Source organism: Sinohyriopsis cumingii, chromosome 11, assembly GCF_028554795.1.
Source record: "Sinohyriopsis cumingii isolate HCF-2022 chromosome 11, ASM2855479v2, whole genome shotgun sequence".
In the NCBI taxonomy this organism is placed as follows: Eukaryota; Metazoa; Mollusca; class Bivalvia; order Unionida; family Unionidae; genus Sinohyriopsis; species Sinohyriopsis cumingii.
In genome coordinates this window covers 66,324,771-66,346,727 of record NC_142971.1, presented here as the reverse complement: position 1 = coordinate 66,346,727, position 21,957 = coordinate 66,324,771, and the positions used below count along the sequence as shown (strand labels likewise).

The 21,957-nt window shown below is 36.7% G+C and overlaps 1 protein-coding gene across 1 annotated transcript; it reads left to right on the top strand.

The window, feature by feature from the left end:
• The first annotated feature begins 5,354 nt into the window (after positions 1 to 5,354).
• On the top strand, positions 5,355 to 20,848 carry LOC149788607 (uncharacterized). Its single transcript, XM_089975736.1, has 3 exons — positions 5,355 to 5,474; positions 11,973 to 12,200; positions 17,570 to 20,848. The coding sequence occupies exons 1-3, from the start codon at positions 5,426 to 5,428 to the stop codon at positions 20,647 to 20,649; spliced, it is 3,357 nt and encodes a 1,118-aa protein (XP_089831862.1). The 5' UTR covers positions 5,355 to 5,425; the 3' UTR covers positions 20,650 to 20,848.
• Positions 20,849 to 21,957: the final 1,109 nt, after the last annotated feature.

Sequence of the window (21,957 nt, the reverse complement as noted above, 5' to 3'; positions counted from 1 at the left end):
AAATATACCCCTGGGTCATAATAACCGTAGTCCATGGTCTCCGCGCATTATCGTTCAGAACATCGTCGTCTGTTTCTGATGCAAGTTGAACAACTCTCGAAAGAGACTGGATGTAATCGTAGTGACTATCTTCCCGAAGTTGTACATTTTGGTTGGTTGAAACTCCGTCTAATTGTGCGAGAAGAAGATTCTTAAAAAATTATACATGTTGAAATTAACCCGACGTTGCTGCGCTAATGAAATACCCGCACTTGTAATTAGGTGTTATTCCTGCAACTTTGCAATGAAAACATTAAAGAAATAATTCGGTTTAAATGGCCTGAGATGATTATGTCGCTGTTTTGAATGACAATTCATATAGACTTTGTGACGTCGATGAAGCTATTATGTCAGGCTTGAGGGCAGTTCAAGTTGATCATTATTTACATCTGAGTTTTTTTCTTCTTCTGGTATGCAATGGAACATGCAGATGACATTGAGCGTATTAGTACATTGACTGGATACTACCTACTTACCTTCTCTAATCGTAGATTGATGTATATTCCAGTCAAAAACAAGGGCTCAAGAACCAGACTATATAATGTGGCTAAGATGTGCTTAATAGTGACGTTATAGGTGTATGGCGACGTCTGCCACGTACTACCATCTAACTTCATCAGCTCCGGCTTCCATCTCTGCAAGTAAAGAATTCCTCACTATTACTTCTCATACGAGTTAAAATCTTCACAGTCTGCACTAAAGCCAGTCTTGAGAAAAGATGGCAGAAAATGTCACCTATATGGAGTGTGCTTCTGTTATCAAAACATACGGTTTTTTTTCCATGTGTCATATTACCACCACACGTACATCGTTGTGGCAGTGTACGTTATCCTTCGAAAGGGAGATGACCAACAATGTGTGGTATGACTCTATTCTTTTCAAGAGTGCTCGCCCTTGTTTGACCGACATTTGCCCTTTGGGAAGAGTAATAGTTCCTATTTCAAATCGTAGAATCAAGGTGGTCAACAATAGTTTACCAGCTTCGTGCGTACCTGGTATGTGTGTTCCTATCTTTCCGTTCATAATTATTATATGATTGCTGTTCCAATATCTTACTCTTAAAGCAGGGTCAACACCTTGCACAGAGTATGGCCGATGGGAGGAGTGTTGGTTCGCAACACACCCACTTTTAAATTAAAAATCAAAAACGTTGTGACATGCTAGCAAAAGCATTGTGTATATGCTTACAATATCCATTTTCTCGATATACTGTATCAGTTGTGCCCCTAGGAATGATTTATAATTCTCCCCAGTCTCTCTACACATTGTTGTTAACATTGGAGTTGGCTTAGTCAGAGTTTCCTCTGACCCTTGCCACCCCAGGTTTGATATTTTGACATTTTATGTTGGGGTGTAGGGTCGCAGTCCATTCGCTATCGAAAAGTTGGAATTCGCCGACACCATTTGCTGTCGGCATAGAATAGCCGCTTACTAGCCGGCCCAGCAAACTTGAACGACCTATCATCGAGACATACCTGCATGAAATCGATAGGAATATGATTTATTTTCTCAGAAATTGCGACAATAGCATTCCTTTTGTCTTTAATTCGCTGACAGATTTAAGCTTCATGTATGCACATATCTTCTTGTAGTTAATTCGTAGTTTAGAACACCTGGGATAATGTCAATCCGTATTATGTAAGATTACGACTTTACACCTATTATAGACACATGAAACTAACTGTCTGTTGTTTAACCATTACGCAATGACCCGTCCACGGTCAATTCAAAGGGAATTCTGTTTGTTTTGCAATCAGTCAGTGATGTCACGACCGGTTCTGAGCAAGATAGAGCTTTCTGGGGGCCGGAAACCCGAGGGCAAGAAGAAGTGATGAATTACTCCAGGGCAATTTTTTTTTTAAAAACCAGACCGGTTCCAATAAAAACTTAAAGATTCAAAATCTAGACCTGAGTCTCAATAAGCAACCACTTTTGTTCGGATCAAATTCATTTTTCAATCAGTACATGTGTGAACGTCGCCAGAGGTGGATCATGTATAAATACAGAGGTGTTATACTGTATTCCGTTTTGTACGCTCGTTAAAAGCCGAGAAGGAATTCTAGTGAAATTCTAGGTTTGGACAATGGCTTCTTGCGTCAGCATATCTTCGCCCGAATTTGTCTTACTTTCATAACTAGGTGTTGTAAGATTGATACATTATAATCTACATTTAATTTATTAGAAATGGAATCTTCCATGTATAGCTGAATTATCAAGATATCGTAAAATAGCGTATAGCGAATTATTAACATGCAATATTAACGTATGTAGATTGTTAGACTGGAATCGAAGTGGATGGTGCATCGTAATGCATAATTTAAATTATTAGTGAATTGTGATAGAACTTGTACTTGCTTTATTAGTATATGAATATACAGATTGTGAATTATGCAGAGTTAGTCATTGTTGCACATATAATTAGTTGTTGTTGTTGTTGTTGTTGGGTTTAACGCCATTTTTCAGCACGCGATTGGCTATACATGGCGGCCAGTATTAATGGTGGAGGAAGAACCCGGGAAAACCCGGGAAAGAACCACCGACCCACGAGAAGCTACTGGCAAGCATATAATTAGTTATTTGTATATCTGTATGCGTCTTTTATAAGTCGTAGAGTAGGAAATGCATATGTTGCTGTTGGTGATGATAGTTTACTATATCCAGAAGTTAACAATTAAGGATGTGTATGAATTTATTAGAAGTCGTTGATAATATGTTATTGTTATAGCACAGGAAGCTTTCCGGGTGGGTGTAGGGTCGACATCCGAGGAGCAGAGGGAGGGAAGACACGTGGAGAGTACGTGGTAGGCGTTCGTGTGACGTCAGCAGTTTGTGTGGAGGCGAAGGAGCACATGCTATAGAGTACCGGAAGTGTCGGAAGGACGGATCCGGAAGTGCCAGGAGAGCACGTAGTCAAGGGTACCGGCAGTACCAAAGAGAAACAAGAAGCGGGCAGGGATTTACAGATGAGTAACAGAGACAACACTGAAGGGAAACACTCTCACTTAGGACCTTTAATTCATATGATGATATAGTAATTGGCAACTGTGAATGGAATTGTTGAATACATTTGATATATTTTACTAAATTGATATGCCTTTCACCTAGATTTATGTATGCTCCTAGACCGTTGGCATTGCTAACTGGGTTCTCGGAGCTATTTAAATTTTATTTGTTCACTTTCTCCGGTATAATAAATAATAGCGTAGGAAGCACTTGACACATTCTAACTTTGTATTATGAAAATCTATATCTATATTTTAATTTTTAGTAAAAATCATTTAAGGTTTATATTGAATTTCACTCTACAGAGTTGGGCAAACATTTTTCAATGTTCACAATGTTCACAGAGGAATTGACTCTATTTCCGTGAATGAGCTGCCGTCAAATATTCTAACTACCTCTGCCTTTCTTATATCTCACTCTATAGCTGTGGTATAAAGTGAAAGGCTTCAATTGACTATTGCAATGCGTTGCACATTGCATTTTTTCACACTGACCTGCTGTTGTCTGCACTGAACAACTTTGTGGTTGCATTCGACAAAAACAAAATAGCAATACATTTTGTCGGATAATAATAATAATAATAATAATAATAATAATAATGACATGTTTAACATGCATGGTACATGATAATATTTGTGTTAAAATGTACACGTCTTTCTTTTCCACATTTCAGTTCTGATATTAAAATGTGAAGCGTGATGAAGGTTCTGTTTTCTTTTCTTTTTGAGGTATAATTGTTGTTAGCACGTGTTGCTTTCATCTGCATATATTTACTCAATGATTATGTATTTTGTACAGTTTTTAGAAAGTATATTTCTTAGGTACATGTGTGTGTGTGTGTGTGTGTGTGTGTGTGTGTGTGTGTGTGTACATACGCACAGAGAGAGAATATATGCAGTTTCTTCGTTAATACCGGATTCATTTCACCGTATGGTACCAAAGGCATGGTATGTTAACGAGAGGGGAAGCCATGAGTTAAAACATATACTTTTTGATGCCACACGTTGAAATATGCCATATTTGTTCCAGATTCGAACTGTACAACATTAAACTCACTCTTCTGCACAATACACACCACTACCACCTTTTCGTAAATTCACCGCAATTTCAAGGTCTGATCATATAAACATACGTTACTCAAGAAATCCGTCGGATTGGCTTGACCAAATCTGTCAAAGTAAATTACATTTTTGCCATTTTGTAAATTATTTGACCCTATCTGAAAACAATGCAAGTCCGATTCAGCAACGCAAAACAGCGGATATTTTTGTCGTCGTTTTTCAGGAAGTAAGGGAAATAACTTCAGCGAGACGCGAACTGCGTGTGGTCAATATTCATTATTTCGCTATCAAAGTTTAATCTCCATGTCTGAAATGTAAGGCAATCTTTATTTATTTGTTCTAGCTCACAAGGTACTCTTTTTATTATTTTTGCGGGTACACCTTTTGTAGGCACACACAATCAATCGCCGAAATCTTACATTGTCACATGAAATATAAGAATATATTTTTCACATGTGAAAATATAATGATATATTTTTCACATGTGAAAATACAGAAGAAAACAAATAATATATGAAAATGATTTCGCCAATAAATCTCTGTATCTCACACTCAAGTACACACACACACACACCATATTTTAATTGGAAATTTTGTTTCCAGAAACCAAACATTCTCCAGGTTCTACAGTAGCGATGCAGCGATCAGAGAAAATATGAAAGCCAGAAAAAGTGGTGAATGTTTTATATCTCTGTGATTATTACTGGCAGTCGTGTTTATGATTAATACTGGCAGGCGACTGAGAACAACCCATGATAGGGTGGTTTGTTTTTCTGGGTAATCATTAAATTTGTCACCTGGGAAAGACAACAACAAGAAATATTCTCACAGCATATACATTCAGTTGTATTCTAACACTGTTCTTAACCCACCACCCACTCCCGGCCGACAAATGTTAGGCATTGCAAAAAGTACGAGCATTTTATGTCGTATACAATTCTGAATTCCTTAGTTTTAAGTTTGAAGCTGAAACAGAGGTGAAATTTGACAAACACCTGGAAATGAAAAAAATGATTGTAAATTGGCACTAAAAGAGAGCATAGGTCCGGGACCCAAATGATTTATATGAAATGAATGAAAGGATACGAGAGCCTTAGTTCTAATCTAGAATTCAAAGGTCGCCCCCCACGCAAAGAATTCATTCAATAAGTTTATTCAGTCGAATTCATTTGGATCTAGATAAACCATCATCGGAGTCCAAGAAATAGTATCTTCACGTCAGACGTTTGTAAGAGGAGAAACTACATAGATAGCATTTCGAACAATAGGCATAAGTAAGCTCTGGAAATATTAACAGAACCTTTGGATACTTTGCATGCAAAATGGCGAAGACACTGTTAATTTATGTTGTCCTTTTCAGTATTCGTATAGGTAAGATATACCGTAGAATTAGTAGCATGGTGGGTGGGGGTTGCGATGTTGGTTGGTTTTGTTGTTGTAATAGTAAAAATAGTAGTTTATAGCTCTTGTGACTAATAATAAAAGTAGCAGCAGTACAAGTAGTAACAGCAGCAGCAACAGCAGCAGCATAAATAGTGTCAACGGTAATAGTAGTAGCAGTAGTAGTAAATAGTAGCAACAATAATAGTAAAATAAATAATAGTAATATAAGTAATAGTAGCAGTAGTAATAGTAACAGAAGTAACAGTAATATTAGTAAGAGTATCAGTAGTAACAGTAACAGAAGTAATAGTAACAGTAGTATTAGTAGCAGTAGTATTAGTAGCAGTAGTATTAGTAGCATTAGTTATAGTAACATTAGTAGTAAATAGCAATAGTAATAGCAGCAGTAATATTAGTAGCTGTAGTAGTAAATAGTAGCAACAGTAATAGTAAAATAAGTAATAGTAATATAAGTAGTAGTAGCAGTAGTAATAGTAACATAAGTAACAGTAATTAAAGTAATAGTATCAGTAGTAATAGTAACATAAGTAACAGTAATTAAAGTAATAGTATCAGTAGTAATAGTAACATAAGTAACAGTAATTAAAGTAATAGTATCAGTAGTAATAGTAACATAAGTAACAGTAATTAAAGTAATAGTATCAGTAGTAATAGTAACATAAGTAACAGTAATTAAAGTAATAGTATCAGTAGTAATAGTAACATAAGTAACAGTAATATAAGTAATAGTAACAGTAGTAATAGTAACAGAAGTAACAGTATTATAAGTAATAGTAGCAGCAGTAATAGTAACATAAGTAACAGTAATATAATTAATAGTAGCAGTAGTAATAGTAACATAAGTAACAGTAATTAAAGTAATAGTATCAGTAGTAATAGTAACAGAAGTAATAGTAACAGTAGTATTAGTAGTAGTAGTGTTAGAAGCAATAGTTATAGGAACAGTAGTAATAAAAATAGCAATAGTAATAGCAGTAGTAATATTAGTAGCAGTAGTAGTAAATAGTAGCAACAGTAATAGTAAAATAAGTAATAAGTAATAGTAGCAGTAGTAGTCGTAACATAAGTAACAGTAATAGAAGTAATAGTAACAGTAGTAAATAATAGAAGCAATAGTAACAGTAGTAATAGTAACAGAAGTAACAGCAATGTAAGTAAGAGTAGCAGTAGTAGCAACATAAGTAACAGTAATATAAGTAATGGTATTAGTAGTAATAGTAACATAAGTAACAGTAATAGAAGTAATAGTATCAGTAGTAATAGTAGCAGAAGTAATAGTAACAGAAGTAATAATAATAGCAATAGTAATAGCAGCAGTAATATTAGTAGCAGTAGTAATAGTAACAGTAGTAATAATAACAGTAGTAGCAATAGTAACAATACTAATTACAGTAGTATTAATAGTAGCAGTAGTAATAGTACAAGAAGTAATAGTAATATAAGTAATAGTAGCAGTAGTAATAGTAAACGAAGTAATAGTAATATAAGTAATAGCAGCATTAGTAATAGTAACATAAGTAACAGTAATATAAGCAATAGTAGCAGTAGTAGTAGTAACATAAGTAACAGTAATAGAAGTAATGGTATCAGTAGTAATAGTAACAGAAGTAATAGTAACAGTAGTATTAGTAGCAGTAGTATTAGTAGTATTAGTAATAGTAACAGCAGTAATAATAATAGCAAGAGTAATAGCAGCAGTAATATTAGTAGCAGTGGTAATAGTAACAGTAGTAATAATAACAGTAGTAGTAATAGTAACAGTACTAATAGCAGTAGTAGTAATAGTAGCGGTAGTAATAGTAACAGAAGTAAACGAAGCAGTAGTAATAGAAGTAGTAGTTATAGTACCTGAAGTAATAGTAGCAGTAGTAATAATAATAGTAGTAGCAATAGTAACAATAGTAACAGTAGCAAACAAGGACTACATAGTTCTTCATTGTCTTATAAAATCTCAAAGAAACTTTGTAAACAAAGTTAAATAAACGCACATGTATATCTGTCCTTTCTGTATTAATTACATATGTAAACAAAGCTAAATAAACGCATATATATATATATATATATATATATATATATATATATATATATATATATATATATATATATCCTTTCTGTATTAATTACCTATGTAAACCATGTTAAATAAACTTGAAAGATATATCCATCCCGCCTGTATTAACCTTAAGTTTAAGTGAACAAAGTTATAGAAACGCAGAGATATATCCGTCCTGTCTGTATTAATTTGTTTGAAGATGAAAGAAAAATAAGTAGAGAAATTAAATTTTACTTTTTTTTCTAAATGTACGGGGATACTGTTCTAAATTGTGCAGGAAAATAAAATTACAAAAGCAAACAAGCAAAATTCAAAACATTGAATCTGTATCATAAAGTACAGGAAATATATGTAATTAGTTGGAAATGAATGAAATGTATTGGCTTGTTCAACACCATCAGGAGAGAAAGAGAGATTTTCTTTAAGTTTTATCATATATATATATATATATATATATATATATATATATATATATATATATATATATATATATATATATACAATGGTATCGAGTAAACAGCCCGTACGTAATTCCGGCTGATTTATAACGATGTGAATGGGATTTGATTTTTACCACGTGTGTTACAATTTCAATTGAAGTTATGCATTTTCCATCCATCAAACTTGTAGTTTTGTTAAAAAGAGATCGCAAATTATATCTGTTTACGTATAATCGACAGGTGTTCTTGATAAGGAAGTGAATGAAGTAACATAAATCATACAAATACAGGTTAGATGTCATAGATAAACCGAAGCAACATGTGCACGATATTCAAATTTTGCCTCTCCGCTCTAATATAACACAATATCGATATGAGAGAAAGAGATTTAAAACAGATTTATATCGTTTGACTACAGCCAAATATCAAATTTGGTGACCTTTGCGACAAGTTTAAAACTGACTTGTAAATAAATGATTGTGAATACTGAATATAGGATCAAGTGAAACGGGTCCTTGAAGCTAACCGTTGTCTGAAAGGAATTATGAGCAAACATTTAATGTATTGATAAGGCGATACAGAAAAACCGTGTTCCTATTTCGTAGTCTTTTCTTTGTTATGTATATTTTATTATTTTATTTTGTATTCTTTGTTGCTTTTATCCATGATTATATGTTATCTATATCTATATTTTGTTACTGACCTTAGTCCAAAATCAAGTTAATGGTATATCTGACCAGTGCCATTTATTTTGTAAACAATATAAATAAATAGCTCATATTTCTCTGTGATCATAGATTAAATAGTCAGATCATTATTAATTGTAAACATGTTTACATCAGTTTGAGGAAAAGATACAGTCTTGATTCTGACCTTAGAAAGTTCCAGAAAAGACATTTTCCATTAAGTTGACAGGGTGTTTCAAGAAATTAGTAGTTGCAACTTAAGTCAAATGGGATGTATATACAGTTGTTTACTTAAGGATTTCTCATTCTTACCACAACATTCGCAGTGGAATCAGTTTTATTGTTGGGCCTTTGGCACATTAGCACATTCGAAACTATAGGCACATCAACATATTTAGTTTTTAAATTTATTTGGATCACGCTGTCATGGTATAAAAGATTCATATTAGAACGTATTGATCTTCCTATTGCATCAAACGTGTAGATAAGGATGTATTGATCTTCCTATTGCATCAAACGTGTAGATAAGGACGTATTGGTCTTCCTATTGCACCAAACGTGTAGATAAGGACGTATTGGTCTTCCTATTGCACCAAACGTGTAGATAAGGTCGTATTGGTCTTCCTATTGTACCAAACGTGTAGATAAGGACGTATTGGTCTTCCTATTGCACCAAACGTGTAGATAAGGACGTATTGGTCTTGCTATTGCACCAAACGTGTACATAAGGACGTATTGGTCTTTTTATTGCACCAAACGTGTAGATAAGGACGTATTTGTCTTCCTATTGCACCAAACGTATAGATAAGGACGTATTGGTCTTCCTATTGCACCAAACGTGTAGATAAGATCGTATTGGTCTTCCTATTGTACAAAACGTGTAGATAAGGACGTTTGCACCAAACGTGTAGATAAGGACGTATTGGCCTTGCCATTGCACCAAACGTGTAGATAAGGACGTATTGGTCTTCCTATTGCACCAAACGTATAGATAAGGACGTATTGGTCTTCCTATTGCCCCAAACGTGTAGATAAGATCGTATTGGTCTTCCTATTGTACCAAACGTGTAGATAAGGACGTTTGCACCAAACGTGTAGATAAGGACGTATTGGCCTTGCTATTGCACCAAACGTGTAGATAAGGACGTATTGGTCTTCCTATTGCACCAAACGTATAGATAAGGACGTATTGGTCTTCCTATTGCATCAAACGTGTAGATAAAACGTAGCCTATTGCCATTGCTATTGCATCGAACATGTAGATTATGACGTGTTGCCCATGCTAGTGCATCGAACATGTAGATTATGACGTACTGCCCTTGCTAGTGCATCGAACATGTAGATATGTCGTATTGCCCTTGCTATTGCAACAAACGTGTAGATTAGAACGTATTGACCGTGCTATTGCGCAGATGCGTGCCCGCTGTTATCATAAAATCACCTATGAGAGTTTGCTTGAGTCATTTTACATGGCATGAAACTTCAATGCTGTTTAGAAGGTCAGTTTGGGGATATTAATACAGATACCGCATGTAAATAATATTAAAGGAAATATCACACTACTAATTAACCGCATAGCTGTTTAACAACTTAGTCAATGAGAATAAATATGTTTATAATATACAGTCATTATCAAGATATAATCAATTTGAAATTTAATAAATCGTTATCTTCAGTGATAAATGACAACAAAAATAATTACACATAAATCCAAATTCAATTTTTAAAATCTGAAAGATCAATGACGCTTCTTTTTGTAGATTTCACGTAGTTACCTTGATACGTGTGAATGGGTTTATCTACTCTCTAGATTCAAGTGAATTTCGCACTTTGGACGAAAACGACGACCATGTACTAGGTGGAAGGTTAGCGTTAGCATATCTTGTTCTCTTCCACCTGTGATTATTTGATTGACATTATTGTCCGTGGCAGGGAATAAATGTATAGCAACAATTCAATAGAGGACTGTCCGCCTCGTAGAAATTCTGGACTTTAGGCGGCTCGTAAATATGTTGATCAGGCACTATAAAATCTATGTCTACCTTAAAACGGAAAATATATGTATACCTTAAGACGGAAAATCTATGTCTACCTTAAGACGGAAAATCTATGTCTACCGTAAGACGGAAAATCTATGTCTTCCACCTATGTCTACCTTAAGACGGAAAATATATGTCTTACACCTATGTCTATCTTAAGACGGAAAATCTATGTCTACCTTGAGACGGAAAATCTATGTCTTCCACCTATGTCTACCTTAAGACGGAAAATATATGTCTACCTTAAGACGGAATATATATGTCTACCTTAAGACGGAATATATATGCCTACCTTAAAACGGAAATTCTATGTCTACCTTAAAACGGAAAATCTATGTCTACCTTAAGACGGATATCTAATGAGCAGATACGATGGCTTCTTTGAAGCAGATTATTGTTATTTTATTGATACATTGATGACTTTAAGGTACTTTCTCTGTCTCCTAGAACAAGAGGACGAAGGAAGAACTTTTTTATTCTTCGGATGTATTTAGGATTACTACGCCTTGTTGTGTATAAACATCTGCCTAATTACGAGGACATGCCAACACCCGTACACACCCAACAAGATATTTTAAAACGTGTACTCAAGAATTACATGCACTTCCTAAATTCTGAGAATGGGTGGCATAATTAAACCTCACACTTCGAACAAATTAAAAAACGGTTTGATCATATTAGCATTTAAATTATGTTGTGCAGAATTCCGAACATTGAACCGCGAGATCCATGACAGTGAGTAAGCTTTAGACATTCAGAAGGGTCTATACAAAGTTGCACTGTCTCATCCAAAGATTTCGACAAATTAACTAGGCACCTAAACCTAAGTTGTAAAATTTGACAAAAATAAGTTTTCAACTAAGAAATAGAACTTTAGCTCCTTTCTGCAGTATTTGGCACTTTCCTTGAAAGCAGAGTAACTTGGCTGACATAATTATGAATTTTCGTTAGATTTGCTTTTGTGTATTTTTACGCGTTACTTTGTTATTCTCAAAAAATTCCAAATGGATACTATAAAAATGGCATGCACTATGAAATTTAAGGTAAAATTAAAATACTCCTAGAGACATTTCAATAGATGATGATGATGATGATGATGATGATCAACCATTGTCATCATCATAAAACATTACAATGATATGATATTATAGTAGTTGTATTAGTAGTTGGAGTGGTAGTAGCAGTAGTACATGCAGTAGTATTATTAGTACTAGTAGTGTGCTAAAGTGTATTTCTTACCATTTCAGTTAATTCAAATTTGTCAGAAAGTTCACCATCAGTTGGCCAGCCTTGCAATAATGTCAACGAAACCGTCGCTGATAAGGAAGGCTGTGAAGTTTATTTAATTTGTAACATCGATAATGAGTGGTCGAATAGGAGTTGCCCCTTCCCCTTCCTTTTTTCCGACACGGAGAAGCTTTGTCAAGATTTTAGTAATGTCACCTGCGGAGAACGACGTGAGCCCAGATCACCGTGTAAGTGGGAATTATGTACCTATGAAATTATGAAATGGAGTTCAGTTTTGCATCAAATCTACTTCGTTTATGAAAGCATGGAGCTTGGTCATATTCTTGAGTCGTTGAAGGAAAATATGTTTGAAGATGGATCATCGTTTTGATTACAGAAATAATATCTAAATGAAATTACAAGTATCATATTAACCTTGTTTTTAGGCTAGGTTCATGACAAATATCTTCCAGATTCCATACTTTTTCAGAGTTTATTTTCCCTCTTTCTTTTCAATGAAGCTAATTTTAATGACTGAAATTACCTCATTTTAGATAGTTTAAACTATCACCGTGATGGATTAGATGCAGGATTATCGTTCTAATTCTATTTTAAATGATTGCACGAATATTTTGGTTTAAATCGCGTAGAACATTACTTCATAAAATACTGTAAATCATAACAGCTACTTGTGCACACTGATTAAATAATAATAATAATAATAATAACATATCAACAAAAAGGTCCTAATTAGTATATGTGTTTTATTTTCCATTCATCATATACCATATACTATCTATTTTAAAACTCAAAATCGAGTCAAGAAGGTGTAATTGATTCTGCAACGAGTGAGTTAATGGCTCGTCATATTTGAGTCCCTCGTCAAGCTGAACTAATGCATTTCATCACAAGCTAAAAGCGTCGCCTTCCGGCACGAGATTCAGTTATGAACCCTGTAACTCCTATCTGCCTGTTCCCGTATATTTCTCCACACAGAAAAGCGGGTCCATCCGATTGTTTCAAAGAGCGTGTCAGTGTCTTAATGGAATCTGTTTGCAAGCGTAAAATTGAGATTTTACGCTTGGCTTACTTCGTTGCTTTGATCACGCGTATAGTCGTTTTTTATTAAATAAAAACTCTTTACTTGGCCTGGTACAACTGTAAACTCTTGCTGACTCAGCTCAGCATGTATTTTTTTTTTAATTATCACGCAATAATCTATGCAACACACCCATGAGCTTCCTCCTATAGTACCATTGTGCCGAGTCTATGGGCGCAGCATAACAGTTTAAACTATGAATTATTATTTTGGTTAAAATGTACACCGAACGCGTTTGTCTTGATGCCTTTGAGTCTTTGGTGACTGGCTGTGGAATCTGTGTTTGCAGTTTGGTTTAGAACTAAAGCATCCAAGCAGGCAATTGTTCCACAAAGGTTTCACAGTGTCTTTGGTATTTGTTTCCTTTCCCGCTGTTTCCGTTCCATCAGCGGGTTAGTGAAAACCACTATTATATGATGGAGGTGTGCATGGAACCGGCCTTGAGTAAGAAAGCTCTGCAGGTTCTGTCCTTCTAGCAGACAACACACAGCTTATGATCAATTTCCAGCGGAAATTTTCATGATCTCGTCGCAAACTTCGTCTCTCAATGGGCTATTAGTTGGTTCTTTTTTCCGCTTCGTTGATTGCAACCAAAGTATTTAATTTTTCATGGTTGTGGATTTGTTGACTGCATGAAGGATAAACTTGGACTCCTTCTCGGAGACGGTGTTGTCACGTAGTGCCTTAGATATGTGGTATGCGATTGTGTTTATCGTTTTTTCTTTTAAGATGTGAATTTCATTGTGCTATTTGGGCTTCATAGATATTCGCCAGCTGATAAAATTCCAGGGTACGAAATCAGACTACAAGCTAAAGCCATGATCTCAAGAGTAATCACAATCGGGCTGGCAATGATTGTTGACAATACTCCAATGCACGCAACACAGTGCAAAAAGATACAGCCGTTAGCGTAGTGTTAACTATTTAACTAAGCGCATTTACCATGTGCCTCAGCTTATTGTACAGAGTGGGACGCTCTTCAGTCTCTGTCAAGTAAGTTTCAACCTTGCAGATCTTTGTCAGGCGAAACTCTCCAGGATCTTGGATCTTGGCTTATAGCGACATTATAATCCTCTATAACCAGTGTGATGTGAAAGTTTAATTGAGCCGGAGTGGTGGGGGGTTTGCTTATCTGGCATATTCCCGTTGATTACTGATAAGACGGCGGTTATGCCAAAGAAGGCAGTATATAATATATCTGACTAACTATTTTAAATCTAACTATTTTGTTGGTTTTTCTGGCCAATTACTGTGATGAGACAGAGCGTGTCTTTTTCGAATATATTTTTTGCCGGCGAGACGAGTGATACAAGGCTCTACATACATCAAAGGAAAGGCTATCGCCTAGGTCGTATCGCTAAATACCACATTTTTGTTGTAGCATTCATCGTGCCAGAGAGTCCCCTGGGTTAATACTTTTGATCGTTGTTCCGACAAAGAGTGATATTTATTCTTAGCTGCTTGCGGGTTGGTTGGATGCTGTGAGTAACCTTAGTGCTCTGCTTGGTATCCTCGCTCAATCTCAATCGGAACCGATTCGTGCTAACCACAAGGACACTCTCGTGTTCCTTGCCTGTGTCTGTTCGCACCCACGCAGCTTTGTTTTTCGCTTTTAAGCTAGGTATAGTGCGAGTTCTAATTGTAAAAACTGGCTATGGTTAGATTAGCTGAAATCCCCGACGATTGTGCATTATCTTTAAGGCTCTCACACATGATAGTGGTGCTAGCGGCTAAGATTGAAAAAAGTTAGTGATAAAGCTTTCGCTAGAGATGTTAGCAGGAATCACATGAACTGCATAACGATTACTTGTATTATTAGGTGCCCGTATGACTCCGCTTACACAAACTGAAGGCATTTCCCATATTTCTTCACCACGATTCATATGGAGGTTAATGAAGTTACAACCGACGCCCTGGATAGTGATAATCTTCTTCTTGCTATCGATAAAACCAACAGCGTACTAAAAACTTTGCGTAGAATCTCAGCGATAGTAACCAGGCGCACTACACCACCTTATTCCATAGTCCTCTCAGATTTGTTCACAACGAAATCGTTCTTGCCGGCCTCATTGTGAGTTATTTAATAATTGCTCAAAACATGATACAAATAATACCTATTGACCTGGATTGACTTGGCCCTGAAGATGGTTCGACGCACGTAGGCACCGTAGTGATGAGCTTCCTGACGCAGAACATGCTAATTACACAAAGCAAAATAATAATAATTAATAATAATAATAATTATTAATAATAATAATTACACAAAGCCTGCTAATATCATCAAAGAGTAATATGGCCGCCTTTGATATTATGATTGGTGAAGCAATTATTAACGCCATCGCAAGCTGAAATTACCCTTTTAAAAGCTATCCCAAATGAAGCTGACACCGAACGCGAACATTTTGATAGAGCTATGGTCCACTTATTCCCCCAAGCGCCCAAATAGTCTCGATTACCTCAGTGAACAGCTGCGCAGAATGCAAAAATTATATCAATACCGCGATGCGAGGTTACTATCTGGTAACCGGTGGAAATTAGATAACGTCTGCAGATTGTCGTCGAGTCTATGCTTTCTGACTTGTGCACGTTCCCACCGAAGGTACAAATTACAAACAGCTTACAAATTAATATTTGTCTTCGTGGGAATGACGGAGACTTCGCCATCGTCTGCTGCTTGGCCTTAATATATGTGTAGAACCTGAGGCGTTACATCACGGAACATAAACCAACATCTTTTGTGTCTGGCTTTATATCGTGGTTGCGTAAACGTCGTGCAAGGGGTTAGCCAGACGATAAACCTTCACGGGCCTTTCTCGCTGAAGCTGGCTCCGGCTTTATTCGTGTTGCTTCTACGGGCTTAATGATTGAACCCGTAAGGCATGTCGTGCAGCATATGAAGCTGCACGGCTTGCAGTTCGTAATCCTTCAAGGGCCCGGATACGCCTTTCAAGGTGAACGTGTCCACACCGACACAGTTTTCAGTATGGGGGACACCAGCTGACCCATGAAGGACACTTTGGTTGGTAAACGCTACTCGGTCGTTATGTGGCTTACCAGCACCTGTTTAAACGTGGAGACCGGGCTAAGGGTACTCTGTGAACACGAAAAGCCACACGCATTGCACGAGACTCATCATCCAGTCGTAACTGGTTCATGTTTGTGAGGCCAACTTTGGTCGACCCCCTCCTGATTCCTGGATGCCTATGGTTATTACATGCCTCAATATTTTGAATGAGGGGTAACAGAACAGTTGCTTTTCCTCAGCTAAGAACCATTTCTCAAGCTTGGTTCGAATGTTACGGTGAAAGCGGTCAATCCGCGCGAGTGGGGCGTGGTTTGTTGGGGTAGTCGAATAGTGGTCAATGCACTTGGCGTTCATCTGGGGTCGAATATGGCTGAAAATAAACCCAATCCCGCTCTGTCCATAGCTTGTGGGTCAAGATCTCGTTTCGTTGATGGTAACAAACTCAGTTTCATTTCCTGAGTTGTGTCGCTTTTGCTTTTCAGAGGTCTACATAGACATAGCAACTGTTGGAGTCGATTGTTCTAGCAGTAGTTGAACCGACTAAGCTCGTTGAAGAGCAATGTGTCGGTTGGAAATGTACCAGAACGATACCCAGTGGGCGCCAACTTTTGAGGATTTACTGTTCGCCGTGTTCCTTTTGGCGTAGATGGTGCGTTCTTGCCTTGGTTGCAAAGATTTACCTTCTCTAGCCCTTTGAACATTGTATAGCCATAAATGTAATTTATGTCAAAGTACTTGTGCGCTGACCCATGTCATTTTATTCAGACCATGGCTCACTGGTATCACAAAAGTATCATCGTCTCTGTACATCATCAATTCGTCCCAAAGGATCTCCGCTCTGGAACGTTCATCCTTAGAGTATCGCTTGGAGGTGCAATACTTACCAAGCTAATCAAAGTCAACATCAAGTATCTGTGAGACGGGATCCTACTGGTCCATCTTCCAGCACTGCACTTCCAGCATGAAGTATACTTATCATCCTTTTCCAAATGTAGATATATGCACATCACAGCACCCAGCAACACAGTTTTCCCCTTTTTATGCCCAAATTTAACCAAGACACGTTTGTTTCTCCTTCAAATATCATGGCGTACGGATATATATATATATATATATATATATATATATATATATATATATATATATATATATAAACCTTAACACATTATACCGAATTAATCATATTTCTCTACTCTCAGTCTAGCCAGTGAAAGTACGTCTTTTCATCTCCCAACACTGAACAAAAAGTGTATGGATAACGTTAAAATTGTGCCTCCTCACTCTCCCGGTACAGTTTTATACGTCAGGAGAGACGTAAAAGAACGAGGATCTACCGAGTTTACATGCCCTAGTTTACAAAAAAAATGAATCTTCGACCGATGGAACACGCAAAAATCTTGCCTTAAGCTTTTAACGTCCCGAATAAACCTTATTTTTCGTCATCAAAAATGTTATGAGTCAATAATGGTAATTGTTTTAATTGCTTTTTTTAGGTATGTACACTGGTGAATCAGAGGCTAGGTGTAATTATATACCTCAGCGCACTATCTGTTTATGTGTCAATACAATGGACCTCAACTTTGACATGTGTGGCAACCTGTCAGACGGGTTGTATGCATGGCCTTCACGGAAGCTGTCAAGGTACTATATCCAGTGCTTAAAGGGAAGAACATTACCGATGATGTGCGAAGGTTCATCTATGGTGTTTGATTTCCAAGAAAAGCATTGTTTGTTGGTGTATGATGAAGTAAGCAGGATGTATAACCACACAGTTCTACAATCAGAATCCACGACTGCTGCTGTACCTCCACTCAACGTATACGTGGCGCGGACGAGATTTATCCATGACAGGTATGTGTCACTTCAACAATCAACATCAGGCTTTGATTCTAAATATTTGACTTCAGTCGCTGGTGTAAATTCGGTTGGTAAACAAACGTTTGTTCCAGCATTTTCACAGTTTATATATGCAGCATTTTCTGATGGTGACGTGACATCGACGAATTTAGTCCATGAAAGATCTGTATTGTTTCAACAAACCTCGCCCGTTTGTGTGACTAGTACCCTAAACTCAAAATCTGAGAAGTCATTCACTGTGTTTAATTCATATGTGGCAGCTTCTGTACCAGCACTTAACGTAGACATGACGCAGACATTGTTTGTTCCAGAAATGTATACTTTACTTCAACCCACGGAGGGCACTATTAACCTTAAACCTTCAACTCTTGCCTTCGGTGCTTTTAAATCTACTTCAGAAATATACCCAATTCATGTGGAACCCTTTACTAGTTACATAAAAATTCATTTCACTACGGTACCTGATTCTACAATGGAAACATTATTTCCAGTTTCAAACACATTGCTTTCACAATCATCTTTCTTTATACCTGCACCCTTGTCTACGACCACATGCTTACAAAATTCATCTTCATGTGACCCAGTGCAAATCCCACCACATCGAATGACCGAAGCTTTAACCTCAACGACAACAATTACAACCCTTTCAGAAAACTCCTCTGGAAAACACCACTGGTTTGACGATTTCTCTTCGTGCGAAACAGTTAATACTCCAATGTCAGACCAAAATCTGGATAGTAAATCTTCTGAGTTTTTAGAAATGAGTGTGATAAACTACGGAACATATTTAAGTGTTGGGCGTATCTCCACATCAGAAATAACTTCCACGCCCGGTTATGTAAGAGATTCTGATGTGGTGGAAAACTCTTTCTTTCAACACTTAAGTACATCATACCCATTATCCGAAATTCAGGGACCCCTCGCAACCAATTACTTCCAATCGACAAATGAAACATACCGTTTTAGTAAGAATTTAAATAACACTGTTTTAGGTAGGTCATTCTACGAGGCTGACACAAAACAAGTACATTATCTAACAATGAGCGAACATGCACAAGGAAATTTTGGAATGACAACTTATGGAAGTCACCATCTTTCCTACACAGTCGGAAATAACTCCCCATCGTCAGCAGCAGCAAAACAAAGTACAGAGTTCACAACAAAGCATCAATCAGTAATGAGCGATAACACTTTTGTTCTGAGAACTAGCGCATTCGTAACAACATCTGAAACTTACTTTGACCAGCTCTCGTTTAGATCCCAAAGTCGAATGTTCATTTTTAGTCCTAAAGTAAATGGAAACAGAGGGATATCCAGACAAAATGATCCGAGTCTATTCATTCCTTCTGATTTAATTGACATGGGGACAGGTTTTTCTGCATCAAAACCAGGACATCAATGCGATCATAGCAATACGATTTCTATTCGTCCGGATGACACCGAGACAAAAGTTTCGAGATATTTTAGCAGCAATATTTTATCGCAAATACCAAAAAGCAGTGCTCAAAACATGCTTAGTGTTTCAATAATTGCGACAACCATTAGTAGGTCTTTTAAAATCTATTCTTCTCAGCTGAATTCACTTCCTTCTGCGGTACTTGAATCTACAGTTTCTACATCTGCTGGTCAATCATTCATCATTAGGAAAGAATTTGATCAAGGATTGAGTGCGCTTCCGTTGAAAGCCACAAATGATGAAAGTATGCAGTCAAAGATGTCACCGCGTTATCATATCAAAACTGTTGATAGAGATATATCTTCACTGGATACACTTGATTACTTATCTCTGAATCCTTCACCTAAATTGGAGTCAAGCAAAATCACATTTTCAACAATGAATTCAACAGTCCAGTTCATATCGACGATCACGGATTCTATTCAACCCACCAAAGCAAACCTGGCGTCAAAATCAGCACCGCGTACTGCTTATATGAAACATACGGAGGCAGTAAAACCAAACGTGAATACCAATGAAACCAAGATGGCGTCGTCTGAATCAAGCATCTCCCCTTCAAATCTGGAATTGGCAAGATCGTCGTCTATGTCACCAATGTCAATGACAAGGGATCTGATGAGATCGGAAATGATCCTGGACTCCTCATTTATTCCCGTTTCTCCAATGAATTTCCCAGCGTTACTTCATAAATCAGGAACAACAGTGATGGGTACTTATTCTTTGTTGAGACTCTTCGAATCTTTGCATTCAACAAGCTTAGAATATTCGTCTTCACAAGCAATCGCATTTGAGGTAGATGGACCGTCCAGTAGATCAGCTGTGAAATTTTCACATAGATCAACGCCTGTGACATACGATTCACAGCTGTCGCCATCAAAAATGTTGGAACTATCACCATCCCAAGCCATCACATGGTTAGCTACATCGGTTATATCTACTTCCAATTCGTCAGTAAAAATCAGTCAAGCAAATGCTTCAAGTTTAATCTCCCTGATTGATATGATATCATCATCAGCTCCACACACCTATAATTCCCATTCGATAGAATCTACAATATCCAAGCAAAATGATAACATTACCAAATCGATCACATCGACAAAAGATCAGGAGTTAAACCCATTAAATTTAAGCAACACATCCTTTATAGCCGTCTTGGTAGGGTCCTGTGCTGGATTGTTGTTTGTCATCATGCTGACAACATTACTTATAATTCATCTCAGGAAAAGGACTAAGAGAAAACAGTACTTACAAAGTGGCTGATAAAAAATGGTCAATTCCTCCATCTGCTTGTGATTCCCAGAGCGAAACAAAGTCAAAACTGTATGAGCGTTGTAACTGGAAGCCAAACTGGCATAAATGTATATACTACACTGACATTAGATTTACTCCATTGTAATATCACACAAGGGTGAGAAACTGAGTGGAGAAAATCTTCCAAAGTTTAAAGTTCTAGTTTTTGTCCAACCATGTACAGTTCTAACTCTTTCTCGAAGTTATGATGCGGTATGACCATGCTATGAGTATTTATATTGTTACGACTCTACGGTCTAAAACTAACTAACAAACAAGAACGAAATCAATAAGTTTCGTAAAGGTTTTAAAATGATTTATTTCCCTAGAATACAGAAGATAAAGTTTAAAAGGAACTTGCTTGTGAATTAAAGCACAAACAATCCTAAAAGTTATTTGACAAGTCAAAAAGTCTCGAGTGTTCCGAAGAATTCCAGTATTGAATGAGATTATGTGCCGGTAGTCTCGAATGTGCCGATGTGATAACGTCTTGATGTATCACAATAATATAATCCAGAATGTCTATGAATGAATTCACACTAATTCCCCCCGAAAAAAATGATATAGTCCAAAAGTCAATAGGCACGTTCACATTGCAACGAATGATTTATACAAATAAATCCTCTAAAATTATAACTGAACACACCTAAAATTAATTCCACAACATACTGATGTTAAGATAGGAATTAATAATTGTGATGATCACAACCTTTATATAAAAACTACTACACAATAAGATAACCACAATGTGGGTCATTTTCCCCTCAAATTCGTAAACAAGCTCGTTTCTATACTATTCTAAATTTCTATTTTAAAAAAAATTGTCCTGGAACAAACATCGGTAAACAACATATTGATAAATTACCAAGGAGACCAAAGTCAAAAGAACAAGTCAGTTTGTTTATGTTTACATTATCTTAAAGTACAATGTAATCTCTCTCTCTCTCTCTCGGATTTTAACAATTTTAGTCATATCGATACGATGCGTGCAGTGTGGCAGTTTATAGCGATGTCAAGCACTGGGGCATCATGCCACAGACATCAAGCATGATGTCCCACCCAGTCACATTATCCCGACACCAGACCGACCAGTCCTAACGCTAACCTCTTAATGCTGAACGATTAGCGAGGCGGCTGTTAGTACCATTTTTGATCAGTCATTAGTATGGCTGTAGATCCGTATCCCTGAGTCAGAAATCGTGTATGAATGATTCATAGTATATGTAGACCAGTATCCCTGAGATAGCATGATACGTATGCAAGTATTTATATTGAGTG

Coding starts and splice junctions, on each gene's coding strand:
- LOC149788607 (XM_089975736.1), top strand. CDS start 5,426: ATGGCGAAGACACTGTTAATTTATGTTGTCCTTTTCAGTATTCGTATA. Junction 5,475..11,972: donor CCTTTTCAGTATTCGTATAG/GTAAGATATACC, acceptor TTACCATTTCAG/TTAATTCAAATTTGTCAGAA. Junction 12,201..17,569: donor ACGTGAGCCCAGATCACCGT/GTAAGTGGGAAT, acceptor TGCTTTTTTTAG/GTATGTACACTGGTGAATCA.